Here is an 18,134-nt window from a genome sequence, read left to right on the forward strand (position 1 = left end):
TGCGCAATACTGTACTGAAAGAAGATATTGTTATTTCCAGCAGAAAGTAGACAGCAATTTACCTGAAACATGCAGTATATAAGCCAATCTGAGATAGTATAATCATTATTATAACCTATTGATAGAGATAGAAGAAAACCTTTTATCTCCATGATTGTCTATACAGTATAAGAAAGCCTTTCATGTCTCTAATTGAAAAATGAATTAATTAATAAATGAATTAATTTGCGTGCAGTATCGGTGGACAGTTGACGTCATATAAAAGTAAGGATGACGAAATATTGCAATGCTCAATACAGTACTGTATATATAAATAAATAAAATGACATTAATTAATCAATATTAGAGCCGAAAGCAGTACAGGTCTAGCAGTACTGTAAAAGGTAAATGGGAAAAAAAAACTGTTTCTTTACGCAGGACTGTGTGCACAAAGGTGAAAAGGTTTTCCTTTCGCCAACTGTACATAATGTACCGTGCGGCTGGTTAGTACTGTATAAACTAACTGCAAAGTATCACAGTTTCGGTATTATTATTGATTAATCAGTGATACTGGATATCATGGACAAGGTCCATGACGATGCAGTGTTCGAATCCGAAACGCAATTTTCATCCATTTCACATCGTTTTCTTTGTGTCGACAATCTCATCTGGTAAAGAAAATTACTAAATTGTAGCAATTTTAACTCGCTTGTAAAATAATATGGCCAAGGTCTGTGACTACGGCTTAACACATCCATTACTGCGGCGACACTCAAAAGAATATAAAAAAAAATCAACCGTTTTTATCAAGCTATGAATCCATTAATGAAGCGATTCATGGAAAGGTTCATGGCATGGTATTTCGTGAAGATAGTTTTCAATTAAATTCAATTTATAATCAGGTATCTGTATATCTTAAAGCAGTCAACGACTTGGTTTCTTCTATCATTCTATGGCTATAAAGACTACAATAATTGGGTTATATTCTTTTCACACTTTTAATATCCAGACAGTTAGCCGTGCTAAACGGTACTACCAATTTTCATTTTTTGTAAAAAAGTGACGTCAAGAAATTAGACAGAAATGCAGCCGATGAGTAAATCCTATTGTGGCATACTATGTGGCCTAGCGGCATCATTCATTTTTTCTCTCATGTCTGCATGTGTTAAGCTGTCCTCCTATCGCTTCTTTCTGATCGTAGTCGTTAGAAGTATGACTCAAATCCTATTTCTGCAGCCACTCATGGTTTATCAGAGAACCAATTTAAAAAGCAGCCTCAAACCACCTCAAGCTTATTATGTATTTGGTAGGGCGATTGGTGAAACAGTGGCCGTATGTTGCCAATTTTATGCTTATCAGAATATGAACATTGGTGATGCAGCTGCAATTGTCTATTCGTCTCCGTTTATCACTGGTATTTTGGCAGCTATCTTTTTGAAGGAAAGATTTACATTGTTTCATTTTCTGGCCACAATTGTCAGTTTTGGTGGAGTGATCTTAGTTGCGAGGCCACCATTTATCTTTGGATCTCTAGCAGGTGATACAACTCAAACTCATTTTGCAGTAGCTGGTATTGCATTCTGTGGAACTATCTGCAACAGCCTTGGTATTTTGAGCGTCAGAAAACTTGGTAATACTGTCGATGGGAATGCCCTGACGTATTACTTTTCCATCATATGTTGCACAGCGCCATTGATCATCACCGCTGTTACCGGAGAATTTGAATTGCCGCCTTGTGGCAGTGCAAGATGGCTGCTACTTTTTATTGGTCTATTAGGTTTTGTTGGCCAACTGGTCTTTGTAAAAGCGATCCAATTAGAGGAAGCTATGTTAATAGCGGTAATCAGAACTCTTGATGTCTTGTTTGGCTATATTCTAGAAATAATTATATTCGGCTCTATACCGTCAATTCTGTCAATTATCGGCTCACTTTTGGTAGTATCTTCAGCATGTACTGTAGGATTGAATAAAGTTTATGGGACATCGTGGATTTATGGGAGTTGTAAACAATCCCACAACGATGGAAAAACTACAGAGCAATCCATGGTTGCAGCGAATCAAAGCCGGCACTGCAGAGAAACGCAATTATAGAAATTGTTATTTCATGATCGTAGTTATTTGATATTCCTGATTATATTCTTATGGATGAGCTGATTTTCATTGCTAGTGTAAGCTATGATACAGTCCGTTAATAAATAGTTGCTCCAGCTGTCAGGAACGTTAAGCTACCCTTTCTGTAGACGAGGTTGGAGCAACGTCGATATTCCGTCGCTCGTAAATTATCATAGAAGCATCCCGTAATTTTATTAAATTCTGAAGACTGTGTGTGTGTAAAAGACTAATATGCGTAGTTGTGGTATCCTGATTGGTAGTAGATCGATGATCATATTAAAAATTAATTCAAAAATAAAAATTCAAAAATAATAATAGCATCTTTGTGAATTTATCTTGTAAGTTATCCTTTGAGCACCCTCTTTCTGTACTGCTCTACGGTGCGGAATATATTGAAGTCATTCATTTAATTAATACATAGATGAAAACTAGCTCCAGCCTCTGTACTGGAGTTCATAACGCTATATATATATAATAAGAAGAATTTATATATTAACGAAAACTGTGAATTACATATTATGGCTATTACGGCTATACAATATAACTTGCCCGTAAACTGATTGCATAATCTCTATACAACTTGTATGATCTCCATCTTGGAATAATGTGTTGAAGAATAAATCCTGATTTTGCAATGAATCAGAATTGTCTTATAGGATGAGCTAGACCTGAGAAAGGTTCGGTTCGTATGTGTCAATTTCATAAACGTACTGCGTATATCAATTTGAGTTTGCCTTATACGTATTTTAGCTACATGATTCGCTCTCAAGATTGGATTGCGAATGAGTAAAGTATCAATGTACTGTAAATAGAGTTACATTGCTCTTTCTCTGCACCACGAGGATAGTAAAATATTATTATTTCCGTGTCGTCTAATAGCTCTAACTAGAACTGCTAATTAATGCCTCTCTCCGTATCCACATCGGACTACATAACAGTCACTGATGCTATGGATGAGCATAACTTATTTGAACTAGTTGAGCATCAAAGTAAGATCCACCTCATTGCATCTAACTCCTCGTTGTATAAAGCATACACATGTTGTCTATGCTATTTCTAAATACAAATGAATCTGCAAAATACCATGTTAGGCTATAGTATTGCATCTTTGACGGTAGCATGGCGTGCTAGTTTAATATATTTATCTATTTTAAAATATAGAAGTATACGTGTATATACACTATTATACAGGTATGTCTAATTGGTTAAACCATGTCTACACAACGCACTAATTACATATGTTTTGGCATTATAATTGTGATAGATTAGGCAGAGAATGGTAGAAGAGAAAATGATCGGCTACGATATTCGCTAAGTGTAATTCTTTATTATAGCATAAATCAACATGATAGAGGCAAATTACCCTAGTGCACGTGAGAATGTGCTTACATCTACTTGATATAACATCTACAGCATTGTATACCAAAGCATGACAGCATGGAATGTGCTAACGTCATGATATCTAAAGGTTTAAATATACTGTATATGGTACGGCCATTGCTAAGATTGGCTGCGTCCTTAAGAACATCACGGTCCATCTTGCTAATTTTATCCTTCTTAAAATAAAAATAATTTAGACAATCTTAAGAATGATCAGACCATCTTAAGATGAAAAGACATTCTTAAGAATTCCTCAAAATCTTTATCATAGTAAACATCAATCATTTTACCTTCACATCCTTCTGATTCCATAAATATCCTTCCAAGTAAAATAACTGTACATCAAGACAAAGTAGGACGAATATCATCGTGACATTAATCATACAGTATGTTCGGTATTGTGCTGTATATTAACCCTAGTTATTCGATAAGGTTATATCACGGTCTGATTTGTATGACTTTCTTTACAGTTATTTGGGACTTGTCATGAAGTAAAAGGATGTTGTCGTTATGATCTTAAATTCACTTTTCTCTCTTTTAGTAGTCCCTGATACAGTATGTGCTACGATATAGGACATAATAATTATGTTTTAGCTATTGCTATCTGAAATACAGCGGTTGACTACATTATTTTGTTGGTCATTTCACTGTATAAAATTTCCTATTGGAAGTTCCCCCTTTGCCTGTTGGTAGCAACTTTTTAGGCCGCATTTGCTAACAGTACAGTACACAAGTGTTATTTAACACCATAGATTCTGATCCAGGATTGTATGCTTCCAACTGTAGGCTAAACTTATTAGTACTCATCATAAAAAGAAAGAATTCGTCCAAAAAGAAGGAAGGACGTAAGCGGCCTTACACGGCTGAAAGATGAGTGGGCCGGTCATTTTGCTAATCATTCTACCATGATACTAAAAGAAAGAGAGACTATATTGTCAACCAAACCAAACTTGATCGTTCCATAGGAGTGAGGAGCAACGCTGTAAACAGTGCAAGGTGCTGGTGTACAATACAATTTAAAATGGCCAGCGAAACAGCAGGGACTACTCAATGGTCCATTTTCAATTTAATGAAAATTGCATATTGAGTAGTTCCTGGAGTTATTGCATCCATTCATTCCTGGTATATTTTCTTCTTTCTTTCTCCAGTACTTTGACTTGACAGAAAGCCTGAGGGGCTCATCTAAAAAAAAAAGTTCCTAGTCTTAGGGCAGAGTCGTTATGTTGAGTAGAGTATGAAAAGAAGAAAAAATCTCTGTATATAGGCTAAAATTTAAATTTTAGAAGCCTAACCCTAACCCTAAAATTTAAATTCTAGATCATCAATTTTATTTTGCCTAATAGCAAAAGAGAACTGGCTCACACGGCACAGTATACCGCCATGCACAGCCCTAGAATGTACTGTAGAGATCATTGAAATCTCTATACAACACTATCAGAAATGGCAAGCACGGTACAGTACAAGTATTGTACTTTACAGTGTACTGGACTGTGTGACGTCATTCTGGCGTTTATTTATCTTCAGGCAGTCTATGATGCAAAACAAAAAAATTTTTTGTTGTTGTCTTGCAGCGATCCTATCCAACGATTTATTTTGTTGCCCTTACTAACGAGGACGAAGAGAGAAGAAGAAAGAAAAATCCAATCATCCCCTCCATTCCATACTGTCATCATCGTATATTGTCTATCCTTTGCAATCCTTAGTCCAGCACCAACGTTGCCGTACAATTATGTCCAAAGATTACGTTTCCTTTAAGCAACGACGAAGTTTCGGTAAGAGGAGAACAACAACATACGAGTAATGCAATGATAACAACAACCACTGGTGCCATCATCATTTAGTCATAATTTGAAGCCGCGATGATGGAATAATTAGTCTGTTCAGTTCTATCAAGGCTGATTACAATAATTTTGCCTATAGTTTTTTTTCATCATCATGTTGTAATCGTTTCTTTTTAATTCCAACTCGTCGCAAGACATTCTTGTTTAAAGTATGGAAAAGTGTCAATATCCAATCGATCAAATACAGTTGCTAGCTTGTTCATAATAATGAATACATGTATCGTCGTCTTGTTCACTTTTTCTTGTTATCCATGTCATTTTTAGTCTGCAGAAAGCGTGATGCTCAAGAAATTCGCGAGAAATATCCCGATAAAATTCCGGTAAATCATAATCACTATTGATCGAGAATTGCTTTACAAATGATAATCCAGTCATTTTTCCACCTTGATCCTAACGTAACAGTAGGATAACTACAATCCAATTGGATACGTATTTGTAGTGAACCGAAATGATCAAACCATTCATTCATACTAAACGATTTTTAAGATTCAAGCCAGAATAAGATATCTCTCAGCGATAGCCATTTGTCCGTCTTGTTCTCTTTTTTTTATTCTTTTTGTTTTATTTTCGTTCTTCGTTCTAATCCATTTTACATGAAGGCTAATTAACGTAATTCAAATCACGAATCATTGTATCCTAAGCGACATACAAGTATATCTATTCTTGTATCAAAGTTCGTAAAAATAGTGATATAGAATGTTGGAAGATTGTAACATGTTAACGAAGGACTGACTCATCGTCCTAGCTACGATACTGTGTAGATAGGAAAAGTAAAAAAAACGCTTTTCCCTCTGTTTGATCAATATGTTTTCTAGTGGACATGTTGCAATCGTAATATTGTACAGTATAAGTACTTTGATATTCGCACAGTACATCCATACAATTTCATCGACAAACTCAAGCGTGTAATAAAAATGTCCAAATTAAAATGTATTCAGCGATACAACTACTTTTCTATTTTGATTAACGTAAATTTCTCCTTTTATTTAGGTGGTTGTTGAACGCTTACATACTGAAAAACATTTACCCCTTTTGGATAAAAACAAATTTCTTGTACCTGAAGATCTAACCATGAGTCAATTTATTAACATCATAAGGTGAATATCTGTACTGTAATTAAAATAAAATGATATTCAGTGGGCAATAATGCGTAAGAATATTACATCTCTATCGTGTAAAATGAAGCCAATATCCGTTGGCTTATTGAATTTTTATTTCCAAGTCAAGTATTTGATGTAATTTTATAATGGAACTAACATTGGTCGATTTATAATTGAACTGTTAAAGCTATACATTATTAATAAATTAATTAAAGTACCCCATACTATATGCTATCATGACAGAAAGGTAGTACAGTAGTCAATACAATACTAAGATCACGGATATCAGTTCAATCAAAAAAGAATGAACTTACTTTAATAACTCTCGAGGTTTCATTTGCCTATTTATTTTTAAATGATCCATCGCCATATTACGTTATGCTGTACGCGTGTTTTATGATAATAAGCAGTGGCTATAATTACTATCCATGAACTCATTCCTTATATTATTATATAATGTTAAAGACAGAGTATTAACTGAAAATTTCATGCCTCACCAAGTGAATAATTAAATTTACCTATTGCCTTTGACATTGCACTACAAAATATAGACCTTTATAATAGCCTATATGAAAGCATACTGAGTAAGTCAGTCAATTGAAATACCAACTACGCCATACTAAGTAAGGTAGAATTCCCCATGATGCCATCGTGGCCGCAAGGATATATGATACTGTATTCGTAACTACAAGCTCTCAGGATAGTATATCTAGTAGATCCACATTATACTATTCTTAAAATTTATCATTAAACGCATGGTATCCTACTCGATAATCGGAAGTGATTCATCTGATAATATACTTCCTGGCTACATTTTATTACTTTTCTGGTAGCACATCGTCTCTTATAGTAACAGTTAAATGATAACACTTTTAAAGTTTTGTACACTAATCTACGATTAGAACGCAAATCAGTTACTGTTGAGACCTGCTTATAGTGGTATAAATGTGCAATGAATCATGCTTTAGAATAATTATAATCGATAATCATCATTTATGAAAATAGAAATATTGTCGTGATACATTTATTAATAGGCCATAATAAAACTGTCAGTTGTATTAAAGAATGAGACACAATTCACAGAGTTCTATTTTTTAATCATACAATACTTAGATAAAATTGAAATAGAAACAACAACTTTTATGTTTGTATTGCGTGCATAGAAAGTAGCATATCATCAAATGACTTATAATTAATGAAAAAGTCACCATACTGTACTGCATAATCGATTCATCCTTAAGTAGCGTATTGCTACAACGGCCATGAATAAGTGAATATAGGCGCATAGACGGATACTATCTCAAATTCTATACGCGTATAGTCATGTCTTACAGTGATAAAATATTTCTTAAAGTAATTTACATATTTACGTTTTATGACTTTAAAACGTTATAAATATGAGACCCATTTCATATGTACTGACGGGATGTACATAGCAACACAATACTATCACTAAAGCTAGCGTTGCTATCTGTCTTAAAATTATCAATCGAAGCCGCTATTTATACGCCGCGTTTGTATCGATTTTTATAGTGCAAGTAAAAACCTTTTAACTATTCTTAGCACGAACACTAACTGTAATTTTTATGTTCTTCACTCGTAATGTCATACACTATTACAACAACATCATGAATAGACTAGTACGGTTATCGCCTTCTTAGTTAAAGCTTCTCCCTTCTTCTACCAATCATTCTAGAAAAAGACTGGTATTAAATCCTACTCAAGCGTTCTTTCTACTCATTAATCAAAAAAATATGGCCAGTATCTCCACGCCATTAATAGAACTGTATCATCATGAACGAGATGAAGATGGCTTTCTTTATATGGTTTATGCCTCTCAAGAAACGTTTGGAACTGATTAGAGTCAAGTACTCAAAATATACGCTAAGTTGACTTTGTAACCATGTTCCAACGCATTATTTCGTACTAAGGAGAATTATCCGCTGTGAAACAACTTGACTGTAACACTCATCTCGTTATGGAAGAGTAGTTTGCATCCTTTAATACTCTGTATTCTATGGTAGATTGTGTAAGCCATTTTTATTGCATGTAAAATATGTTACATCTACTGAATTAAATCAACATCTACAATTGCTAGATAATGTTGCAGATTAACCTTTAATACGTACCCAAATCCTAATTTAAATAACAATCACTTTTTCAATATCGTTCAACAAGATTGCAGTTGCTACAACGATATATTGTATTTATTATGACTAAAGGGGTACTCTTACGGAGTACCAAGTATATACTACATAATATGCAAATCGATGTCCATTATGCGTCTTAAGTACGTGTATCTTGATTCTCGAAAACACTTGTTCTGTTAAACGGCATATAATATATGAGAAAAACCTACTATTATATTTTGTAAATAATTCGGCTTACACAATATGAGTTCTTACTTAACAAATACTATAGACCTACTGATCCCTACTTGTAGAGTATGTTGACTTGTACTATTGAAAAATAACTGTACTGGATTGCTAATAAAGTAAATATTAAAATCGATTCGCTGTAGCCCATTCTGAATGCGTTAACTCGTAAGCCTATTGTAAATTTTCCAAAATAACAGCTATTCCTTGACCACCACCGATGCAGGCCGACCCGATCGCATACTTTGCACTTCTTCTCTTTAACTCGTAGATTAGGTGTCCAGCAATGCGAGCACCAGAGGCACCCACAGGGTGACCAAGGGAAATAGCACCACCATTTACGTTAGTAATTTCAGGATTTAAATCCAATTCTTTCATTACTGCAAGCGCTTGAGGAGCAAAGGCCTCATTAACCTGTATTGAATGAAGAAGACGTCTAGTCAAAAATCTATAACATTGCAAAATTTCGCTATCATCCGTAATACTCGTGTGCTAATTTTAATAGTTGCGTGAATCAGTTAAAACAGTAAACGGACATAAAGAACATTGATGCGGTAAGCTAGACTATTTGAGATGAACTAGACGTGCCAACCTGTACAATAGTACAAATTTATGCGCGTTTAAAGTGTTTAGTTGCACCGATAGCGTAAAATTAAATTCCGAGATTGATCTGTAGTGAAACTTAACATAGATCCTTGGTAATTAAACTTTAAATAGTACACATGCTAGAAATAATTCATTTACTCCTTTAAGAAATTATTATGATTGCAAGTGTATTTTCCAACCTCAACCAATGACATATCGTTCAGGCTCAAACCAGATTTACTTAATGCAGATTTGATTGCTGGAACAGGTCCAATTCCCATTACACGAGGATCAACACCAGCTATACCGTAAGCGACAAGTCGAGCTAAAGGAGTTAAATTGTGATCTTTAACTGCTTGTTCGCTGGCTAATATCACAGCTGCTGCACCATCACAGATCCCCTAATAAATTTTAAATATTCACGATACAATTAAATATGGACTTCAATAACGATACAAGTTGTAACCATTTAAACTTTATATTGATCAGGCTTACGGTCAATCAATAAATGCATAACTGCTAATACTTATAGAATGATAATTATACATTGCTAACTGTTTCTATAATAATACAGGTCGTAACTCGTAAGCCGTCATTAATGCTTCATAATGATTAACGCCAATTTATGAATTCATATCACTGTAAATAACTATTAAATGACGTTTGTAGACCCATCTGTAAACAACCGTCATTACTAACGCACCCTAATAGGCGTGTACGAGTATTAAACGTAATAGGCATTTTTGCATCATACGTAGAAATACTTCAGCAATTATATATCTTCAAGGATGATACTTTACAAATTATTTTTACAAATTTTAAGGCACAAAACTGTGAAATGATATCAAGCTGTTTGTCATAATTTATAAGGTCTATATCATTCTACATTTTACATGTAATCTTTTAACCATAATTAAATTTAGATATGGATTAGCTCTGTAGTCTTACAGATGCATTGCCAGCATTCACTGTTCCACCCTTTTTAAAAACTGGTGGCAGTTTAGCCAACTTTTCCACTGAAGTCATACGAGGATGCTCATCGGTATCGAAGTTTTCCGGCCCTTTTTTACCTTTAATAGACATGGGTTCAATTTCGTCTTTGAATTTTCCATCTTTGTTTGCTGTATCAAGTGCGATGGCGTACCATGATAAATAAAGCACGGAAAAATCGTTTCATGAGTTTTCAGCGAAATACAATTTTAACCATTACGTCAAATACTTTTATAATAATTTAATATTTTTTATGTTATAGGGACTATATTTACAGTATAAAGTAATCATGTTGCAGAGTAAAACTTGCATCGTAATATCATGTTTGATTGGCTAATAATATGACAGCTAATCGGATTATCGATATTTATTTAACAAACTGATTACTGTATAGTAATTACTGATAGTAAAGTTTGAATGATTTCTAGCAATTCATTAGTACAACACGCATGAAACATTACAAATGGTATCATTTTAAGTACCTTCAAACCAGCGTGTCTGCGATTGTACCGCAAACTGATTACATTCCTCCCCACTAATGCTATATTTTTCAGCTAACGTTTCTGCAGTTATACCCATAGGAGTTTTTATGTAATTGTCTGTCAGCGTTTGCCATAATGTATCCTCCAGCTAGGTCCAGTAGTATTAAATATAAACATGACAGTCAGTGCAGTATCATTTACCATTTACTTTGTCAGTCAGTATAATGATGCCAACCCCCATGCAGCGACAAAATGAGTGTCCAACAATCTACCAACATCTAGACGTACATGCAAAAGCCTATCACATTGCATTAGCAGAATACTAACCTGCGGGCTGACACCAAGAGGGATTCCAAATCTTGTACCTCTGACCGCGTATGGAGCTTGGCTCATACTTTCAGCACCAGCCGTTAATACGATCTTAGAGTCACCAATTTGTATCTCCTGAAAAAGAAAAGGAAATGGATCCAGATGTTAATATCTCAATTGCTAAATTGCTATTTAAAATAATAAATAAAGCCAAGATGATTTAAACTGTAGTATACGGAATAGACTTTAAAGTAGAGCTATTTCAATCACCTGGACTCCAGTTACTATCGCCTGGAATCCGGAACCACATAATCTGTTGACGGTTAAAGCGGGTGATTCAATCTTAACACCACTCCTTAGTCCAACATGCCTGGCTATGTAAGGTCCATCTGATGAAGTCTAAAACATAATATACGAATTTTTTTCGGTTAGTATGTTCATTACACAAAGGGCGGTCGATAAAAGTGCTTGCAATCATTTCCATTGCATGATAGTAAGAAATTTTAGTACTGTCGGACATTCACGTATCTTGCAATTGCCCATATGCTAGCTTAAATAACGCGAGGATAGTTGAACAATCAATAAATTCAGATACAATATACAATAGTACAGTTTGGATGTATAGAAGTCACTAGCACGATCTATGGGCAGCATGTGCTAATAGGGATTAAAATGCAAGTTTTAAAATAATTTAATAAATTGGAGCTATAGCACAAAGCGTAAATGTTTTCACATCCAGCACGATCAAAAGTCAACTACGCACCAGTAATTTAAATGGATTGATTAAACTTATCTGAGCGTACAACACTTGTGGAAATAACTGTTTATCACTGTATACAGTATACAGAAATATTGTAGTGCGTACTATCCTTTGCAGTGCCTATACTAGGAAAAGATACGCCTGAACAATCTGACAAAAACCATGGATGATGATAATCGGACACTACTGAATGCTTGAGCGTTTTATTGTCGGAATATTGTGTCAATAATTACAGTATGTAATTGTGTGCGTTGGTAGTAGGTCTGATCATTTCCAATTTTAAATAATTAGGCGTCTAATTGGAGAGGCTACTATATGTAAGTAAAACCTGCCTCCTCTCTTCTAGATTTGTCTCCAAGCGATTGGTACTAGGATCAAGGTAAGATACAGTTACTGCATGCATACAAGAGTTATTTTACTTTCATGGACCTTGGCATTCATAGTATCTGCAGTACAGCCTGCATCATTTTATCAAAATAGGAGTTATTATTATTTTTCCATTACTAACTGCAATTGAGCTTGAAGAAGAGAAGAAAATTCAGCGACAGCATCGTTACCAGTGTGTAAGTATGAATTATAACCATCATCCTATTGCTGCAAGATATGTACTCAAATTTCAATTCAGGCCTACGTATTTATTTACCTGAGCAACGTTTCCAACAACAACAGAGTCTACCACCGTAGGATCGACATTGCCGGCTTGCAAAGCTGCCGTTGCAGCCACTACTCCTAAATCTGTTGCGGTGAAATTCTTTAAAGCACCACCGAAAGTTCCAAAAGCTGTCCGCTTGGCAGCAACAAGATAGACTGGACGAGCAAGTGCCATTTTAACCTGAATTGAAGACCTAAACTGCTTGATCGATGAAAGGATGGCGATATGAGCCGAAATGGATACCAGAAATGCGACGGAATGCTTAAAGCCTAGACTGATAGAGAGTGTCTACTGTGTAAATTGATTGTCACCCCTGATTCCATCTGAAAGGTCATCACGAGGCTAGATGATGACAAGTATTAACCCAAAAGAGGCTGGAAAAGATTACTAAGTGTGACATATCATTTTGCACAGTAAACTAGAGCTGTACAGTACTGTACTTTACCGTATGATACTATAGTGTACCGTACGCTTCATCGTTGTATAGGTAAATCTATCAGGTAACAAACTGTGTTTACTCTGATAATACTGGTCATTTATCCTAATCCATTACTATACTATTCCTTATACACCGGATGAACGTTTCCATCCAGTAGCTACAAATTGAACCGATTTACCTCCAATAAGTTATCCGCAATGTCTATTGGTAAATCCATTTTTAATTATTTATTTCCAGAACTGATGCAATATAACCTTTTCTTACATAACAACAGCTCTTTGTTATGCTCAAATCCTTCTTTACTTAATGTATAATAGTATAGGGGAAAGCATTACATATCAACGTCACTGCAAACTGTAGCATGTTTAGAAGTTGATATTATTATTTATTTATACACTGTATTTCAATTTTGGACCCCAGCTACACTACCTAACGAATCGATTGCATTGATTTATGCAGAAAGTTCTTTCGTCTAATCTACTATTTATCGATATGTAACTGTAGGAAATTCTCCACTCTAAGCTGTTGACTCAATATTAATCACTCGATCAGCTTGAAAACATTCAGAAAATTAGCTATGACACTTGCAGTCCTAGCTCATGGCTTTAAATACCTCTATGCGAGATAGTTTCGTATGCAGAATAATCAACTAGTAGTGATCCATCTCGATAAATTACTACCAGATGCATCGATTGCATTGATTTATGCGGAGAGTAGGTCAGCTTGAAAACATCAAGAATATTAGCTATGATACTTGCAGTCCTAGCTCATAGCTTTAAACATCTCTATGCGAGATAGCTTCGTATGCACAATAATCAACTAGTAGTGATCCATTTCGATAAATTACTACCCGATGTATCAATTGTATTGACTTATGCAGAAAGTTCTTTCGTCTAGTCTACTATTTATCGATATGTAACAGTAGGAAATTCTCCACTCTAAGCTGTTGAGTCGATATTAATCACTCGATCAGCTTGAAACAACAAGAATATTAGCTATGATACCTGTAGTCCTAGATCATAGCTTTAAACACCTCTATGCGAGATAGTTTCTTATGTAGAATAATCAACTAGTATTGATCCATCTCGATAAATTACTACCCGATGCATCGATTGCATTGACTTATGCAGAAAGTTCTTTCGTCTAATCTATTATTTATCGATATGTAACAGTAGGAAATTTCCACTCTTAGCTGTTGAGTCGATATTAATCACTCGATCAGCTTGAAACATCAAGAATATTAGCTATGATACTTGTAGTCCTAGCTCATAGCTTTAAACACCTCTATGCTCTATGAGATAGTTTCGAATGTAGAATAATCGACTAGTAGTGATTCATCTCGATAAATTACTACCCGATGTATCGATTGCATTGACTTATGCAGAAAGTTCTTGCGTCTAATCTACTATTAATCGATATGTAACTGTAGGAAATTCTCCACTCTAAGCTGTTGAGTCGATATTAATCACTCAATCAGCTTGAAAACATCAAGAATATTAGCTATGATACTTGTAGTCCTAGCTCATAGCTTTTAACACCTCTATACGAGATAGACTCGTATGCAGAATAATCGACTAGCAGTGATCCATCTCGACAAATTAATCCACACAATTGACATGTAGCAATAGGAATGTAGATTACTACATCATGCAAATATACATACGCAAATTCAATAAATCATAATGAGGTTAAAAATTCTATTTTCTATCAATATTCTGTCTATAGAGCTATCAGAGTACAAGGTGGTACTTTACTACATCAGAAGCAGTAGCATAATTGAACATACAGGTATAAGAGTATTCCAACGTTATAAACGGTGCAATTCTAGTCAGTTACAGTACTGTAGTGATATCTTTTGACGGCATAATCGTCATATAAAGTACAGCACTAGGTGACGTAAAAGATTCGCTTGTACTTAATAAAGTAATTATAGATAACGGACAGGATGAAATGGTGTATTTTATCGGCTAAAAACCTATTCGTTCTATACTCGTAAACTGAAATTTATAACGAGGAATTAAAACTACCAAGAAGGAAATTGTACACTATCAGCCTACTATTCTCCCAGATATCTATCGATAGTGCAACTCAAAATAGTGATAACTACCTACCGCCAAGAGATCACAGTAAACTATTAGCTTCAGCTTTAGCGATGATGAAATGGTGTATTTAAGCAGTTAAAAGCCCACTCATTATACGCGTATAAACCGAAATTTGTAAGAAGGGATTAAAACTGCTAAGAAGGAATTGTACACTATAAGCCTACTGTCTTCTCCGATATCTACCGACAATACAATTCAAAATACTGACTATTACCTACCGCCAAGAGGTCACAGTAAACTATCAACCCAAACTTTAAAGATAAATTAGCCAATTTTATACCGTAGCTACATAAATATTAATGATACAGTAAGTGTACATTTATCTATGCAAATACGTATCTATGAAATACTAAATAACGGCATTATCAGTAAATATCTAATTATGCTATCTATCAAAACTAAGAGAACAATTTCTTTGCGAAAGTGATATTCATGCAGGAATATGAATATACAATGTGAAATTGTTTTAACATCTAATCGGTGCAGCACTATATATATAGTATGAAGCCCACAATCTCTAATTGTAAGAATAAAAAGATACTCTAATCGGTAATATATTTTATGCATAAGAGAATCAATATTAGAATCACCTTTTACAGCATATAGTATTGAATCGTTACCGTAACAGTAAATTACATTAATCTGTATATCGTTAATGCTTTGGCAGTGGATATAGTACACTTATTAAAGGATCTAATTGTATTTCATTTAAAATTTTATTTTACTTGTAATCTATTATAAAGACTTAAGATAAACTGATACATTACTTCTGCCTAGCAAGTTGCAACAACGATTTGAACTTCTGCATCGATTGGAAGTTAAAGAAATCAATACGATAGGCATCCCATAAATTTAAGGAGGCTTGTAATATTAGAGAAGGTCGTGAAGATGATTCCATTAGTAAAGATTGATAAAAAATTGAAATAAAAATAGAAGGCACCTTATCGGTGAGAGATTGGCGTGATAGCAGCAAGATATTATTAGGAATAAAATGAGAAATTATGCGTATTCAGTCAATTTTATCTGAGAAATCAATAGGAGTTTGTGAAGAGACCATTGGCGCTAATCATTTCTCTCGCTCATAACTAGCAATTATGAAAGACGAAAACCGAAAACAAATCAAGATAAGGGATAAGCATCGATTAGCTTAGCTGTTAATAATATCCATCTTGGTATATATGAATAATTAATCATTAACGTTTTTAATTAAAGTTTATAAGAAGTGATGGTGCTAATAATTTATCGTACTTAATAACCATTCACTAACTGTCAATAAATACTATAGCAGCCTGGTAAATATTAAATTCTGATAGCTAAAGATATACAGGATTCAGAATGAAATTGATAGCTTACTATTCTCCACTAAATTTAAAGATCAATCGTTAAATAATAACACGCAGTAGAGATTCTAATTTCCAATCACACTACTAATTAATTCTAAATGAACGAATTTTTTATACATCTAAAGTTGGCCCTAAAAAGTTACCGCATGATGGTAAGGATAAACATGAACAGAAACAGAACTAGGAATCGCACGTTAAAAGTGTAGCCGCCTAAAAATCAAATATATTTTAATAAGAATCATTTATAAGAATTAAATAAATAATAAGCTACAGCCATACGCCTAAAATTGATTGTTCAATGCCAAGATATCTCTTTAACACAGGCATCGTTTTCACATTCTTGTTGATAATGATAATGTAAAGCAATTAGCCGTTTCTTGTAATACTACAGTCAATAATGTGCAATTTGAAACAATGCTAGTTGTACTTTCTAGATCGGTTATTTGGCAAATAATTTAATATCATTAATCCAACGCTATTATTATGCAATATCTGCTGATGACAGTACAGTAGAGGTATCTGCATTTTTACTCTTCATTAATTATGTAATAATGGAGAGATAGAAGGAGAGTAATGTTAAGTTAGTCATTGCATTATTGAAAAATAGACAATTCACGTCATACAATAAGTTTTTGTGATGGAAAATACTCACTTTGCTGGATGGTTAAACACAATAAATTCCATTTCTTTAACCAGAAATCGCCAATTGAAAGGATTGATAATAATCATCGATATTACAAAATAAAATAGAATAGCTAAGAGTTAATTTCAATGCAGTATCGATATGCTTTGTAAGTCATTGCCATAGCTAAGGAGCATGATCTATTATAATCTTTAATATCAAAGAAAAAATAGGGAAATCAGACAGCTAGAATTTTTCAATACCCTCGATGACTGCTTATTAATTTACTTGAGAAATAAACTATTTCATCTTTCAGCTATTGTCAAATATTTCAAGGAATCGATTGAAGTGAATTAATCGCAACTAGGGGAAAAATAATCCATGACCGCCCAGGGAGTAAACTCTGAATTTTTATTCCATCTGGAATTGTAATACAAACATTTTGACATTCTACATTTCAAGGTAAGACAGATTGGTAGCGAAAGATATCGTCATTGCTTTTAATAGAAGCAATTAGCAAAGTTAACTTGTAACAAAATGAATCCATCACTAGTAACAGACAAAGAAAAATTTTCTATTTTAGCTGTATCGGATGCATTAACTGTCAAATAAATATCTTTAACGACTGTACAAAGCTAAGATTAGAAAAATTAATGGAGCATAATTGAGCGATGGAAGGCGAATTTTTGTTTATCAGCAATCTAGCCATATTGAAATCATTCTGTGGTTTAAAGATTAATTTAATAAATTAAATTTACACCCATGCGGATGTAGTTTGTTCGCTTTTTTTAAGAATAAGGATTAACGCAATTCTGTTTGAAGTAGTGTATGATGAAAGCTATCGATTTATTTTCTACTAACGTAAATGAAAGGATAGTCAGTAGAGTTAGAAGCGAAAGAAGAATACTCTATCTTAAATCATTTTAATTGCTTATTACTTGTTTACTATACGCTACTCGATCCAATGATATTACTGCAGATGCAATTGATTCCCATTTAAACTAGTCTAGATAACTGTATCTATTCGAAATAATGTATTAGAAGAACTTGAAGATGAACGATA

At 34.0% G+C, this 18,134-nt stretch overlaps 3 protein-coding genes across 3 annotated transcripts; 2 read left to right on the top strand and 1 right to left on the bottom strand.

Moving 5' to 3' along the window:
• Positions 1 to 1,089: 1,089 nt before the first annotated feature.
• TRIADDRAFT_35270 (expressed hypothetical protein) lies at positions 1,090 to 2,664 on the top strand. Its single transcript, XM_002108001.1, has one exon. The coding sequence runs from the start codon at positions 1,132 to 1,134 to the stop codon at positions 2,068 to 2,070; it is 939 nt and encodes a 312-aa protein (XP_002108037.1). The 5' UTR covers positions 1,090 to 1,131; the 3' UTR covers positions 2,071 to 2,664.
• A 2,536-nt stretch (positions 2,665 to 5,200) lies between these two features.
• TRIADDRAFT_19802 (uncharacterized protein) lies at positions 5,201 to 8,274 on the top strand (the record flags this gene model as incomplete). Its single annotated transcript, XM_002108002.1, has 4 exons — positions 5,201 to 5,243; positions 5,577 to 5,632; positions 6,303 to 6,409; positions 8,109 to 8,274. 4 exons carry the CDS (start codon positions 5,201 to 5,203, stop codon positions 8,272 to 8,274), a joined length of 372 nt encoding a protein of 123 aa, XP_002108038.1.
• Positions 8,275 to 8,961: 687 nt separating this feature from the next.
• On the bottom strand, positions 8,962 to 12,739 carry TRIADDRAFT_19473 (uncharacterized protein; the record flags this gene model as incomplete). The annotated part of the gene is made up of 7 exons (XM_002108743.1): positions 8,962 to 9,201; positions 9,573 to 9,773; positions 10,321 to 10,493; positions 10,845 to 10,992; positions 11,172 to 11,288; positions 11,424 to 11,552; positions 12,557 to 12,739. The coding sequence occupies 7 exons, from the start codon at positions 12,737 to 12,739 to the stop codon at positions 8,962 to 8,964; spliced, it is 1,191 nt and encodes a 396-aa protein (XP_002108779.1).
• Positions 12,740 to 18,134: the final 5,395 nt, after the last annotated feature.

The sequence above is a fragment of the Trichoplax adhaerens genome, genomic scaffold (genome assembly GCF_000150275.1).
Source record: "Trichoplax adhaerens TRIADscaffold_1 genomic scaffold, whole genome shotgun sequence".
NCBI classification, from domain to species: domain Eukaryota; kingdom Metazoa; phylum Placozoa; class Uniplacotomia; order Trichoplacea; family Trichoplacidae; genus Trichoplax; species Trichoplax adhaerens.